Source organism: Triturus cristatus, chromosome 1_2, assembly GCF_964204655.1.
Source record: "Triturus cristatus chromosome 1_2, aTriCri1.1, whole genome shotgun sequence".
Lineage (NCBI taxonomy): Eukaryota > Metazoa > Chordata > Amphibia > Caudata > Salamandridae > Triturus > Triturus cristatus.
Genome location: NC_140580.1, coordinates 1195372837 through 1195386780, shown reverse-complemented (window position 1 = coordinate 1195386780; position 13944 = coordinate 1195372837). Strand labels below are relative to the sequence as shown.

General features: G+C 49.7%; 1 protein-coding gene across 5 annotated transcripts in view; it reads right to left on the bottom strand.

The window, feature by feature from the left end:
- Positions 1-13944, bottom strand: part of SLC25A25 (solute carrier family 25 member 25) — a 158567-nt gene that overhangs the window by 66153 nt on the left and 78470 nt on the right. For 3 of the 5 annotated variants that reach the window (XM_085614174.1, XM_085614173.1, XM_085614176.1), the window contains exons 3-5: positions 3452-3539; positions 2529-2564; positions 1453-1564 (exon numbers count right to left, since the gene is read on the bottom strand). In XM_085614174.1, coding sequence (XP_085470300.1) covers positions 1453-1564; positions 2529-2564; positions 3452-3539 — 236 coding nt within the window. The remainder of the gene's footprint in view (positions 1-1452; positions 1565-2528; positions 2565-3451; positions 3540-13944) is intronic. The other 2 variants (XM_085614175.1, XM_085614177.1) reach the window with 1 other exon arrangement.

Genomic DNA, 13944 nt, shown 5'->3' with positions numbered 1-13944 from the left:
TACACTTAACTGCAAATAAGTACTGGCAAATGGAACAAATTTGATGCTTAGAAGCTTTTTCAAAAGAACTTTGGGCAAAGTGAATTGTGGTTACTTAAAGTCACTTTAGACAACCAACTACGACAGGGTGCCTGTAAAGTGGACCAGCAAGGTTCAAAGAAACCGTTAATTCCACAAAATCAGCAGTCTTCAGTCCAGTGTCAGTGGTTCCTCGCCAAAACTTCTATGGAGTGGTCTTCATGCAAGTGATACAAGATGCTGAAGACGGGGTGCGGTCAACGGGAGTCTTCCTGGGGCCATTCTTTGGTCCTAATGGGGCGACTGACCACAGGGATCAACATACCTCGAAGTCCTCTTTGGTTCAGCTAAAGTCAAGTCGCCACTGGACTACTGGTGGCCGGGCACAACTGCTTCCTTCTTTTGGCTATAGCTCTCCTTCAGAATGAACCAAACTGCACGAAGATGACTCTTCCGGGTCCAGCAGACTCAGGCGCAACTTTTGAGCACCAGGTCTCAGTCTTCCAGGCTGCACTGCAGTGAGGAGCACCGATCCAGTGATGCCAGGTCTTCCAGGCTGCACTGCAGTGAGGAGCACCGATCCAGTGATGCCAGGTCTTCCAGGCTGCACTGCAGTGAGGAGCACCGATCCAGTGATCGGGGCTACCAACTCGCCAGAAGGCGTCTCAAATGTAAAACTGGGCAACAGAGCAGCTACTTTCTGAAAGTTGCATGTGGCAACAAGTTACATTAATGTCAATGTGGGCAACAAGTAAGGCTTAATAACATAAGTTGTTTGATACCTTTACGTACCAATTTTAGTAGTCCCATTCAGAAGTTAACACAAATGAGGGGTCAGCGTGTAACTCCGCACTTGCCAATGGGGCTACAAGTTTCTCTCCAAGTAAAAACGTAAATTGCACGTTTTTACTGCGAGAACATGTTAAACACATGTTCTACTTTCAAATCTGCTGCACCTTGCTTAAGGACTCAATAGGCCTGCGTAGGGGTGACCTACACACATTAAAAGGGGAGCTTGGACTTTGCCACTGATTAAAATGGCAAAGTAGAGTTAGCAGGTTTAAACTGCCCTCTCAGTCTGCACTGGGAGGCTGGGGGTCACGTTTGATCTTGTTCCCCCCAGGGTGGCACAACACGTGCTGCAATCTCTGACTTACATGCCCTGGGTACCCCTGGTACCATATACTAGGGACTTACAGGTAAGTTAGCTTATGCCAATTGGGTGCAAGCCAATTAAACATATACTTTTAAGGGTCTGGGCACTGGCAGAAAGGTTTGATCGGCAGGCCTCAGTGCACTCGAAAACCAGCAGCATCAATCCAAAACTTTGGGGGCGACCATACAAAAAAAGGCCTTTCCTTACAGGTGCATTCCATGGCCTTTCAGGATAGCATACATTTTCTACTGCCTCTACAGAGCTCAGGCGGCACTTACCGTTGCATGCTTCCAGTACAAGATAATCTCCGGAATATTCTCAGCCGGGTGCAAGAGGTGGTAATCACGCCACTCGTTCCAGTTAATAGTCATTGTGCCGTCCTTGTCCATGCTGCAAAAAGAGAGACATAGGGTCAATGGTGCCCACCGCACCCAGGCCCAACCCACAGCATCAGAGAAGTGTGCACCTCACAGCATCAGTGAGGAAGAGGCCTGCATCCCACAGCATCAGAAAGGGAGACAGCTTTGCCCTGCAGCATCAGAGAGCGCAATACACCCACCCGCCCGGTTAAGAGGGAGACGCCTGCACTCCACAGCATAACAGCGTGAGATGCTTGTGCCACACAGCATCAAAGACACTGGTGCCCCACAGCACCAGAAAAAGACGCTGGTTTCCCACAGCAGAGTGTGTCGCTTGCACCCAACAGCATCAGAGGGAGCATCCTGCACCTAACAGCATAAGAGAGACATCTGCACCCACAGCAGACAGATGCATCTGCACCCCACAGCATCAGAGGGAGATGCCTGCTCCCCACAGCATCAGAGAGAGACTTACACCCCAAAGCATCAGATAAGGAGACGCCTGCACCCAACAGCAGAGAGACGCCTTACCCACATCACTTAGGGAGAATCACGCTAAAGCACACTGCCTTACATAAGAGTAAGGGAGATAGATGCCTGTGCTAGCTGACGGTGGCACACAATCAGCAAGGGAGACTCCAGAGCCCCACAGCGCCAGAGAGGGAAGACGCCAGAGCCCCACAGCGCCAGCGAGGGAGAGGGAAGACGCCAGAGCCCCACAGCGCCAGCGAGGGAGAAGGAAGACGCCAGAGCCCCACAGCGCCAGCGAGGGAGAAGGAAGACGCCAGAGCCCCACAGCGCCAATGACGCCAGAGCCTCACAGCGCCACCAGGGCTCCACAGCGCCAGCGCCGCCAGAGCACCACAGCGCCAGCGAGGGAGACGCCAGAGCCCCACAGCATCAGCGAGGGGGGAGCCTGTTCTGCACTTAAGGCTCAGCAAGACCACTTCAAGAAAAGAGCAAAAGTGACAGACTTAAAGCAATCCTATACTTACTAGGTGACAGGACCCCAGAAATATCCTGTCCTAATTCTGAGACAGACAAAGACGGATTGGGAAGCGAAAACAAGAGGGAGAGAACAGTACATGAGAGAGGCACATGTTAAAATTCAACCCAGAGCCCTCCACCACAGTATCAGAGCAGACACAAGCACCCCAAAATGTTGCACATGCAGAGTTCTATCAACAAGAGCAGAAGAACCAGGCCCGAGGGCTACTAACCTTTGTCCACAAGCTGACCACACACTAGCCATGAACATCCTGATCACACAAACTGCCCACAGGCTGGTAAACAATCACCAAAAACTGGTAAAAACACTATTCATAAGCTATCACAAGCAGACTCCAAATCTTTGCCCAAACATTGGGTGCAGGGCTACAGCTAGCATTTTCTCACCCACACAGAGCCCAAAAAACACTGCTACCCACAAGCTGCCACCACTGAAGGAAACAAGCACCTTTTGCCCATACTTGAAAAGAACCACCTATTCTCTCAAGCTGACAGACTAGCAAACAAAAAAAAAAAAACACCGCCCACAATTTACCCTGAAAGGCAAGCCAAAAAACATTCGAACCTAAAAACTTTCCCCAGAAGCGAAAGACTGCAGCTCCCCAGAAACTGGCAATTATCCTCTCCCCACAAGCTACTCCCAAAGATGAGCGAACACCCACCTTTTTCCTCAACTGGCCCAACAGATTAAAAGGCACTTCTGGTCACAGATCCACAAAACCACCTCCTCTGACAATTTAGCTCCTTAAATATCTTAAACCTACCTGTGCCCTATCCCCTTCTCCACTGTCTAAAGATCAGTTTTACATGCACAGTATTGCCACTTCTGTCCGTGACTTGCCCACAAACACTCCCTGCAGATCCAGACAGGCCAGGGGCCCCAGACACGAGACATGGCAGGACCACTCACCTCTTGAGAATCTTCTCTGCTTGTTGCTCAGAGATGCTCACACCCAGATCTCGAAGAGACTGCGTGATCTCCTGGGCATCAATGTGGCCTGTGGACAGAAGAGGTAGTCAGTGATTTCTGGAAAGGACGGCAACTAATCCTCCACCAGAAGAGTCCAGACCCTTACCAGCAGTCCAGTCAACAGTCCCAGCAGTCTCCCCTTTGCCGAGTGTACTCAGGGACTCAGAAGCGCCAGCTAAAGAGCACTCCGCTGCTGTCTGAGCTTGAGTTGGCCCTCAAATTAAACTCACATTGTCACCCGAATCACCAGATATTATTGAAAAAAGGGTCCTGAAGGTTCCAGAGCGAGGTATTACTTGAATCCCCCCAATCCCCTGAAGCCTGCTAGCTCAACTGTAGCCCACTTACTGACCAGAAGCTACAGGGTACAGCGTTTATCTGAGGCTCCCGCTCACCTGAAGACCCGGCAGCAGAAACCCCAAGACCATTCTCTGAAACTCCCCAGCACACCTTAATCTCCAATACCCGGTATACCCAGAGCGGGCCGACCTGTGACCCTCCTTGCTGACAGACTAACTGCATATTCTACCCCTGGTGAATTTCACCAGGCGCCAGACTGGCTCTGGATACTCTCAAGCAATTAATCGCACGTTAATAGGTGGCATCATACAGCTCCGCCCCACCTCGAATGTGACATCGGAGCCCCTACATGTGCACCGCTTCTGTGCACTGATCCTTTCTTTCAGTGACTTCTGGCGAGGATCCAGAGGTAGCATAAAATGCTCTTCTTGCGCGCAGATATGGGCCCTAAGACAGTAAGATCTAAGCGGAGGACGTATCGACTGTTTCATCTTAGATACCTGTATGTCACCGATCTTTGGATGCCTCGACAATAAAGTTTGAAGTCTGCTATATTGACAGATAATGAAGGAAAGACTATGTAGTGCTCTGGATTTATCATTACGTTTTAAGCTGTGCCAGGACTGTAACCAACAGATGTCGGTTAGAGACACCCACGTCGTCTGCGTCTGGTGCCTCAGCACCTCACAACACCAAGCCAGCCGCAATCTCCATAAGCCATCATGGAATCGGTCGCGAGCCAACTTCCATGATCAATCCACATCATGATCCCTGAGTTCAGGTTCGTGATCGCTGAGCTAGATTCCCCGATGTCAGCCACTCACACCACCAGGGCTTCCACTCGAGATCCTCCTTTAGAAGACCACTTCAGTGGACAAAGTAAGTAGGCTGAAAGACTTCAGTTTCTGCACCACATCCGGAGAGGTTGGGGTACAGGCATCATCGCCTTGCGATTTGTTAACATCTCATGCCTCCTGGGATGATATTCGCACACCTTGTGGGACTGAGTGGCAGAAATCTTGATAACTGTCCTGAGAGGAACATCTGCTCCTTAACGGTCAAGATGCTGCGAAAAACACCACTCCTTCCAGCCTGGACACAACAGACTGCCTGTGGAGGGCAGTCGAGTCCAGTGTGGTGTTCAGGCGCCGCTCCAGGATTCACTCCACAAGCTTTACACGGATCTGCAGCAGACCATCAAGGACATGTCCTTTGATTACTCGAAACCTTTTGGCATGAAGGCTGACGCAGCTCATAAGAAAGTTAGGAGCACGGCCACGGCTCTCTTAGCCTAGCCCAGCCTGTTCTGCAGTTTTCCCAAGAGAAGCACCCTTTTGAGGCTTTGGTAGGTGACATCAGCAGAGGCAACGCAAATCCGGGCCTCAGCAGCAACAGGCCTCCCATTCCTTCCAAGAGCGAGGCAGAGGAGCTGTTGGACAGCATGCAGGAGCTCCCCAGGAGTAACGCATTCTCCTCTACCCCAACCCCGCCCCCATCAGCCGCCACAAAACCAGAGGGTGTGGAAATCAGATTGGGACTGGGTGCTACTCTTGTTATTTTATAGACCTAGATCTTCAACTTCTTCCTCTGAAAGAAGTTCAAAATGCTCACCCTGGCTCTAGTCCCATCTACCCTAGATCAAGGAGCAAGGATGGTAGCGCTGGACTTGCAGGAGGCATACCTCCACATTCACCTCCTGCAGATGTTTGTTACTTGTGGTTTCAGATAGACCAGAAGCACTTCCCGTTCTCTGTGCTGCCTTTTGGCCTTACCAGTGCCCCTCCGGTGTTCATAAAAGAGGTGGTGGTGGTTGCAGCCCAACTGTGTTGGTAGGAAATACCAGCCGTAACTACCTCGACAACTGGCTACTAAAGGTGGGCTCACCCCAAACAGCAGTAAGCTACCTCCGGACAAAGACGGACTGTTGACATGGTTGGGTTTCTCCATCAACGTGCTGAAGTCACACCAGACCCCCGTCACAACGGCTCCCCTTCATCAGAGCCATCCTAGATACTGTGCTTCTCCGCACCATCCCTCAACACGTCCAGGACATTTGGGCTATGACTCCGATGTTTCAACCTTTAACCCGTCTCCGTAGGAGCAGCTCCGATGCTTCTGGGCCTCCAGCTTGTGGACTATGCCAGGCGGCACAAGCGGGCTTTGCAGTGGAATCTGAAGTCTCAGCACCAAGACTACATCTCAAACACCATCCAGGTATTGGAAGTGACTGAGAAAGACGGAGTAGTTTCTTACCTCTAACTCCAGTTCTCTTGTAGGGGTATTTCCGTGATAGTCATAACCATGTGAATAGTTCCGCCCATGTGTGTGGACCCCGGAGCATCTTCTTAAGTCATCTTCTGCCTGTCTTAAGGAAGGCCTGTATGGACACTCAAGAGATAAAAAGACAATAATGCAGCCTAAGCAACTAGGCTACACTGGCCAGTACTTCATCTTGAAGTGAAAAAAAATAGCCAGTTTAACTTTAAATTTAGTAATTTGCTGAGTTTTACACATAGAAAACTTTCCTTCACAAAACTCCTTTTTTCATGATATAGATGAACAGGAATGGATGGAGAAGCCTCCATGGGCTTCCATTATGTGTCTGCAAATGGGTACCGTGCCTTTAAGAGTCTCCAGAGACCCCGGTATCCCATGAGGCACAGCCAGAGGCATTTACTTTCAGTTCTTTTTGAAGGCGTAAAGAAGCAGAGCCTGCTGAGTCTTGGGGACATCTGAGTCTGTCACCGGGGAGGCGGTGGGTTGCTTATGACTATCACAGATATACCCCTACAAGAGAACTGGAGTTACAGGTAAACGACTTCTTCTTGTGTACGGGATTTCCGCGTATAGTCATAACCATCTAAATAGACTAGCAAGCCCATCCCCAAAACAACTCACCAGCGGTGGCAGAACTGAGAACAACCGCACTATTGTGCAGATAGATTTCGAAGTGAAGCCTGTCCAACCTGCGCAGCTGCGCTAGCATCAGTGTCTAGGCAGTAGTGCTTAGTAAATGTGTGGACTGACTTCCAAGTGGCAGCCTTACAGATTTCCGAAATAGGTACATTACGAAGTAAAGCCGCAGGAGCTGCTTTACCTCTGGTAGAGTGAGCCCTAGGCTTACTAATCAAAGGTTTGTTTGCTTTTGATAACACAGGAAACAATCCACCTAGAAATGGATTGTTTAGAGGTAGCTAGACCAGTTCGAACCGAACCATAGTTTACAAATAGCTGGTCTGATCTACGGATATCCTTAGTCTTGTCCAAATAGAATTTCAAGACCTTCCTAACATCAAGAGAATGCAGCGACCTCTCCGCAGGAAAAGATGGATTCTGAAAAAATGTATTAGGTAAAGTAATAGTCTGGTTCACCAGAAATTCAGACATATCTTTAGGAAGGCACTTGGGTTGCATCCTCATAACTATCTTCGAGGAATGAAAGACTGTATAAGGTTCTTTAAAACAAAGCCTGTAGTTCACTAACCCTGCGGGCAGACGTAATGGCCACAAGGACAGGACAGATGCTAAAGAGAAGCCTTATGAATGGGTTCAAACGGTTCCTTCATCAGTCATGAAAGGACTACATTCAGCTCCCAGGGAGGCGAAGGACGCCAAATGGGAGGAAACACTTTCTTCAATCCTTCAAGAAAATCTCTGGATGACGGATTTAAAAAAAGGAAGTTTGTGAAGGACATTTCCTATAAGCAGTCAAAGCTGCCAGATGAACTTTGATCGAATGGAACAGAAGGCCAGATTGCGCCAAGTGTAACAAGTAAGAAAGGATGACATCTTCCTTACAGGAGGTAGGATCCAAAGCCTTAGAAGCAAACCAGATGCAAAATCTCTTCCATTTATACGCATAGGACGTGCGTGTAGATGGTCTCTTGGCCGCTTTCAATATCTCCATACAGTCCTGAGGGAGATTTAAATGTCTGTACTGTACTAGCTCGTGAAACATGCTGCCAAATTCAACAACGAGAGGTTGGGGTGCACCATCTGTCCGCCGAACTTCGTCAGAAGGTCCGGCCTGCACGGCACACGGATGTGGCAGGAGAGACCGGTGGAGTAGGTCTGTGAACCACCACTGACGGGGCCGTTCGGGAGCAATGAGGATCATCTTAGCCCGTGATTGGGAGAGCTTGATCAGCACTGTCGGAATCAGGGGAATTGGTGGAAAAGCGTAGAGAAAGCCGCCTGACCGATTGATCCATAAGGCATTCCCCAGAGTCCCTGGTTGGTAAAACCTGGAGGCGAAGTCGCGGCATTTGCGGTTTTCTGCTGTAGCGAACAGATCGACTTCTGGAGTACCCCATCTGTCAAAGATGTCTTGCACCACTTTTTCGTTTAAGACCCATTTGTCGTTTTCGTGAATGAGTCTGCTGAGCGCGTCTGCTTGAGCATTCTGAACACCGGAAAGGTGAGCTGCCGTGATGGTCAGGTTCCTGGCTAACAGCCAGTGCCAGATGGCCTGGGCTTCCCGAGACAGCACTTGAGATCTGGAGCCCCCCCTGCTTGGTGAGGTAGAACATAGTTGTCGTATTGTCCGTCTGGACAAGCAGGGAGCTGGAGTGAAACGACGGCTGGAATGCTTTCAGCGCCAAATGGACTGCTCGAAGCTCCAGGAAGTTGATGTGGTACTTGGTCTCTTTTGGGGACCATGTGCCCTGTATCTGAAGGTGGTCGGAATGTGCACCCCATCCGTGGATAGAAGCATCCGTCACTATTGTTTGTGTGGGTATCTCCTTGTGGAAAGGAATCCCCCTGAGGAGATTGCGTGGAGACCACCACCATCGGATGGACTGACGAGCCTGTTGCGACAGTTGAATCATGTATTCCCAGTCCCCCAGTGTCTGGTCCCACTGATCCTTCAGGCATTCCTGCAGGGGTCTCATATGGAGGCGTGCATTCGGAGTGAGGAAGATTCAGGAAGCCATTGAGCCCAGGAGAGAAAATACTTTCCTCACCGTTGGTGAGGGCATGATCATAAGAGCTTGAGTCTTCCGAAGGATCAAATAAGCGTCTCTCCTCCTAAGGACACACGTTTGCTGTGCATGTGTCGATAGTAGCTCCTAGGTACTGAAGACACTGAACGGGAGTCGAGATAGACTTCGTGCGGTTGGTGTGGTCCCAAACGAAGTAAGAGATTAGAGGTCCGATTGAAATGCAGTTGCGCTTCCTGAAACGAAGCTGCCTTGATCATCCAATCATCCAGAAATGGGTAGACTAATATTTTGTTCCTCCTCAGATGCGCAGCCACCACTTACCATGCATTTGGAAAAAGTACGAGGCGCTGACTTCTGGCCGAAAGGCAGCACGGAGTATTGATAAGAACAATTTTTACTTACCTGTAAACAGGTGGTTCTCTAGTATTGGTGTCTTTCATAGATTCACATGCTTGAATATTCCTCGTCGTCGGAGTGGGAGTCCCACGGTAAATAATATAGCAATATATACAGTGATAATATATATATATATACACACCTATACTGAATATGCTACTTACCAGTATGCATCTGTTCTTGGCATGTAGGGCTGCTGACATTCATATCTGTGCATAGATCGCCGCCTAGTGTTGGGTCCGGATGTTTGCACGTTGTTGTCCTGGAAGAGTCTTCGAAGTATCCTGAGATAGGTGACTCCTCCCCTGGACCACAGTGCGCATGGGCATCCTCTCCATCCTCAGATTGTTTTTCGCCATTGTGGCAGTGATGGAGTAGATACAGAAAGTGATGACCATGCTTACAGTAATTCTGAGAGCTGCAGCTGCTACAGGCGCCGGGGAGGAGGGTGGGCGATATGAATGTCAGCAGCCCTACATGCCAAGAACAGATGCATACTGGTAAGTAGCATATTCAGTTCGAGGCATGTGGGCTGCTGAATTCATATCTGTGCATAGAATATATAGCAGTACCCTCCATTAGCGGCGGCTACCAGTGCCAGCTGCAGCGGTCTGAAAAAGAGTTTTGAGAACAGCCTGTCCTACAGCTGCCTGCTGTTTTGATTGCACATCTACACAATAGTGTTTGGTAAATGTATGTGTAGTGGACCAGGTGGCTCCTCTACATATATCATGCAAAGGAATGTTTCCCAGGAAAGCCATGGAGGCCCCTAACTTACGTGTTGAGTGGGCTCATGGGGGAATCGTTAATGTGCGTTTAGCTTTTTGATAGCAAATTTGAATACATTTAACGATCCATCTGGCTATACCTGCTTTGGAGATGGCGTTACCTTTGTGGTGTGGGGCAAAGGCGATGAAAAGTTGTTTTGTTTTCCTAAAGACTTTAGTCCTGTCTATATAGTACATGAGGGCTCTCTTTACATCCAGTGTATGGAGTGCTCTTTCTGCGACAGTTTGTGGGTTTTGAAAGAAAACGGGCAGTTCAATAGTTTGATTCATGTGGAACTGCGATATCACCTTGGGCATGAATTTGGGGTTGGTACGTAGTACGACCCTGTTGGCGTGAACCTGTATGAATGGCTCTTGAACGGTTAGTGCCTGGAGTTCACTAACTCTCCTCAAAGAAGTGATCGCTACTAGGAAAGCTACTTTCCAGGTGAGGAATTGAATCTCGCATGAGTGTAGAGGTTCGAAGGGTGGACCCATCAGGCGTGTGAGGACCAAGTTGAGGTTCCACATTGGAGCTGGTGGGTGGCTTGGAGGAATTACACGTTTGAGTCCTTCCAAGAATGCTTTGATGGGAGGCATTCTGAATAAAGAGAGGTGCTGCCTGTTCTGGAGATAGGCTGATATTGCGGTCAAATGGACACGTATGGAGGTGTATGCCAGATTGCATCGGTATAGGTGTAAGAGGTAACAAATTATGTTTTGGATGGATGCGTCTAGCGGGTTAATGTCATTGTTATTGCAATAAATGACAAACCTTTTCCATTTGGCTGCATAGCAAGCTCTGGTAGCGGGTCTTCTAGCTTCCTTAATGATGTCCATACAGTCAGGTGGCAGGTTTAGGTAGCCAAACTCTAGGACTTCAGGAGCCAGATTGCCAGGTTCAGCTGTTGCGGATCTGGGTGCTGAATCTCTCCATGGTTCTGCGTCAAATGCGCGGGTTTGATCCGCAGCCTTTGATGCGGCACCACGGAAAGTTCCAGAAAGGTGGTGTACCATGGTTGGCGTGCCCATGTTGGAGCAACCAGGACGAGTGTTAGTGAGTGTTGTCTGAGTTTGCGTGCCACCAGCGGTATCAATGGTGCTGGGGGAAAAGCGTACGCAAATCTGCCGGACCAGTTCATCCATATCGCATTGCCCTGCGACTGCGGATGTGGGAACCTGGCGGCAAAGCTTTGGCATTTTGCGTTTGTTTGTGGCGAATAGGTCTATCTCTGGATGACCCCACTGCTGGAAGTACGGTTGGAGTACTGATGGGTGTAACTCCCACTCGTGCATCTGGTGGCTGTGTCTGCTGAGCAGATCCGCCATCTGGTTGTCCTTGCCGGGGAGGTGTTCCGCCATGAGGAACATGTTCCTCTGAATGGCCCACTTCCACATGCTCTGAACCAGATGAGACAACTGTGGAGAGTGTGTTCCTCCCTGCTTCTGTATGTAGTACATGGCAGTCATGTTGTCCGTCCGGATCAACACGACTTTGTTGCACAAGTGTACTTTGAATGCTTTCATTGCCAGGAAGATTGCCATCAGTTCTAGAAGGTTGATGTGCATCTTCTTTTGTTGTATTGTCCATAGTCCCTGCACTGTGTAAATGAGTAGATGAGCTCCCCATCCCTGGAGAGACGCGTCCGCTGTCAGTATTATTTGTGGAACAGGCTCTTGGAACGGTCGGCCCTTGCAAAGGTTTTGTGGATTCCACCAATGCAGAGTTGTATGCCCGACCGCTCACCAACACTAGGTCTTTTAGTTGCCCGTGAGCCTGATTCCATTGACGTGCTAAGCACTACTGAAGCGGGCGCATATGTAGTCTCGCGTGTGGGACTATGAAAATGCAGGAGGCCATCATGCCTATCAACTGCATGAACACTCGCGCAGGAAGGGAGTGTTGGGGTTTGAACTTGGAAATCAGCATTTGCATGCTGTTGATCCTCACTAAATTTGGCTGAGCTGTGGCTGCCAGAGTGTCTATGGTCGCACCTAGGTACTGTTGTACGTGTGCGGGTTGGAGATGTGATTTCGGGTAATTTAGTGAGAACCCTAGACTGTGAAGAAGGTGAATGGTGCGGGACATGTGGCTGGCACATTGCTGGGCTGACTTTGCCTGAACAAGCCAGTCGTCCAGGTAAGGGTAGACGTGAATGTGTTGCCTCCGTAGATGTGCAGCCACAGTAGCTAGGCACTTTGTGAAAACCCTGGGTGCTGTTGTCACGCCGAAGGGAAGAACCTTGAATTGGTAGTGCTGCCCTTGAATAGTGAACCGGAGATATTTTCTGTGCGAGGGGTGAATGGGTATGTGGAAATACGCATCTTTGAGGTCTAGCGTGGCCAGGACGTCTCCCTGTTTGAGCAGCGGGAGGACTTGTTATAGGGTGAGCATGTGGAAATGCTCTGAGAGAATGTAGCGGTTGAGGGGTCTCAGGTCTAGTATAGGTCTGAGTGACCCGTCCTTTTTTGGTATTAAGAAGTACAGGGAGTACACCCCCGTACCTTGCTCGTGGACGGGTACGACCTCTATTGCGCCTTTTTTCAGCATACTTAGCACTTCCTGCTGTAATAGCGCTAAGTGCTCTGAGGACATAGGACGGTGTTTTGGCGGTATTGTGGGTGGAGTGGATGTTAATTCTAGGCAGTAACCGTGTTTGATAATATCTTTGACCCACCTGTCCGTGGTGATGGAGTTCCACGTGGACAGGAACCTTTGTAGCCTTCCCCCGACAGGTGTTATGTGGTCGGGAGGAAGGGAGAGGGCGTCACTGTTTGTTCTTGGGAGAGGATCTGGTATTGCCGTATCCGCGTCCTCTGCCCTTTGTGCTGGAGCCACGATACCCACCCCGGGTGTTTTTATCGTAGGTACTTTGTGTTGCCCTTGTTGTAGGTTTGCTGTGACCCCTGTCCTCTACCTGCTCCTCTATTTCCGGGGCGACGAAAGGAGCCACTCCGAAAGGTCTGCGTTTGGAGAGCCCCCATGGACTTTGCAGTGTCTGTGTCCTTTTTTATTTTTTCTAGGGTGGTGTCAACCTCTGGTCCGAATAAGTAGTCGGGGTTGACCGGTTGATTGAGAATGTTATTTTGAACCTCAGGTTTGAATCCGGAGATTCGTAACCAGGCGTGTCGTTGTAACATGACGCTGGTGTTTATTGCTCTGGCAGCTGTATCTGCGGCATCCAGTGCACACTTAATGGATGCGTTTGTGAGGAGTTGTCCCTCCCTGATAAGGATCTCTGCTCCCTCTTTGTATTGGTCAGGGAGATGTTGGAGTAGGGTTTCTAATGTGTCATAGTGTGCGCGATCGTAGCGAGCTAGGAGTGCCTGGGTATTGGCAATACGCCATATGTTAGCTGCCTGGGCTGCAACCCGTTTGCCGGAGGTCTCTAGCACCTTGGACTCTTTGTCCGGGGGAGGAGCATCCCCAGTTGTCTGCGAGTGCGCCCGTTTGCGAGCATTAGCGACTATGATGGAGTCCAGAGGCAACTGGCCTCTAATGTACGTAGGGTCCCCAGGCGCCGACCTATATTTTTTGTCGATCCTGGGGTTTATTACTCGTGCCCTGGTGGGTTCTTTGAAAATGTCCTTTGCTGGTTTGAGGACACCTTTCAACATGGGTAGAGTTTTGATATTCCTTTCTGAGGATGCGAAAGTATCCATTAGAAAATCGTCCTCGATTGTGTCAGAGTGGAGTTGCACACCATGATTGGCCGCAGCACGTTCAATTAGGGCGTTGAATGCGGCAGTGTCCTCTGTGGGAGACGTTTTTGCGCCATATAGCTGCGTGTCCTGTGTATCTATAGGTGCACCCGTGTCTACAGGGTCATCCCAAGCCTGGTCAGGGTCCTGTTGGCCTTCAGGGTCCATCTCTCTGGGGTAGGGGACGTCGTCACCCATATAGTCCTCCAAAACGTCTGTTTCGGAGTGTGTCGGAGAGAAGGACTGTGGATCTGGGTAAGAGGTATGGAGACGTTCGTAAAGAACTGGTTCCGAATCCGCTGGCAGCTTTTTCTTTAGCGGGATC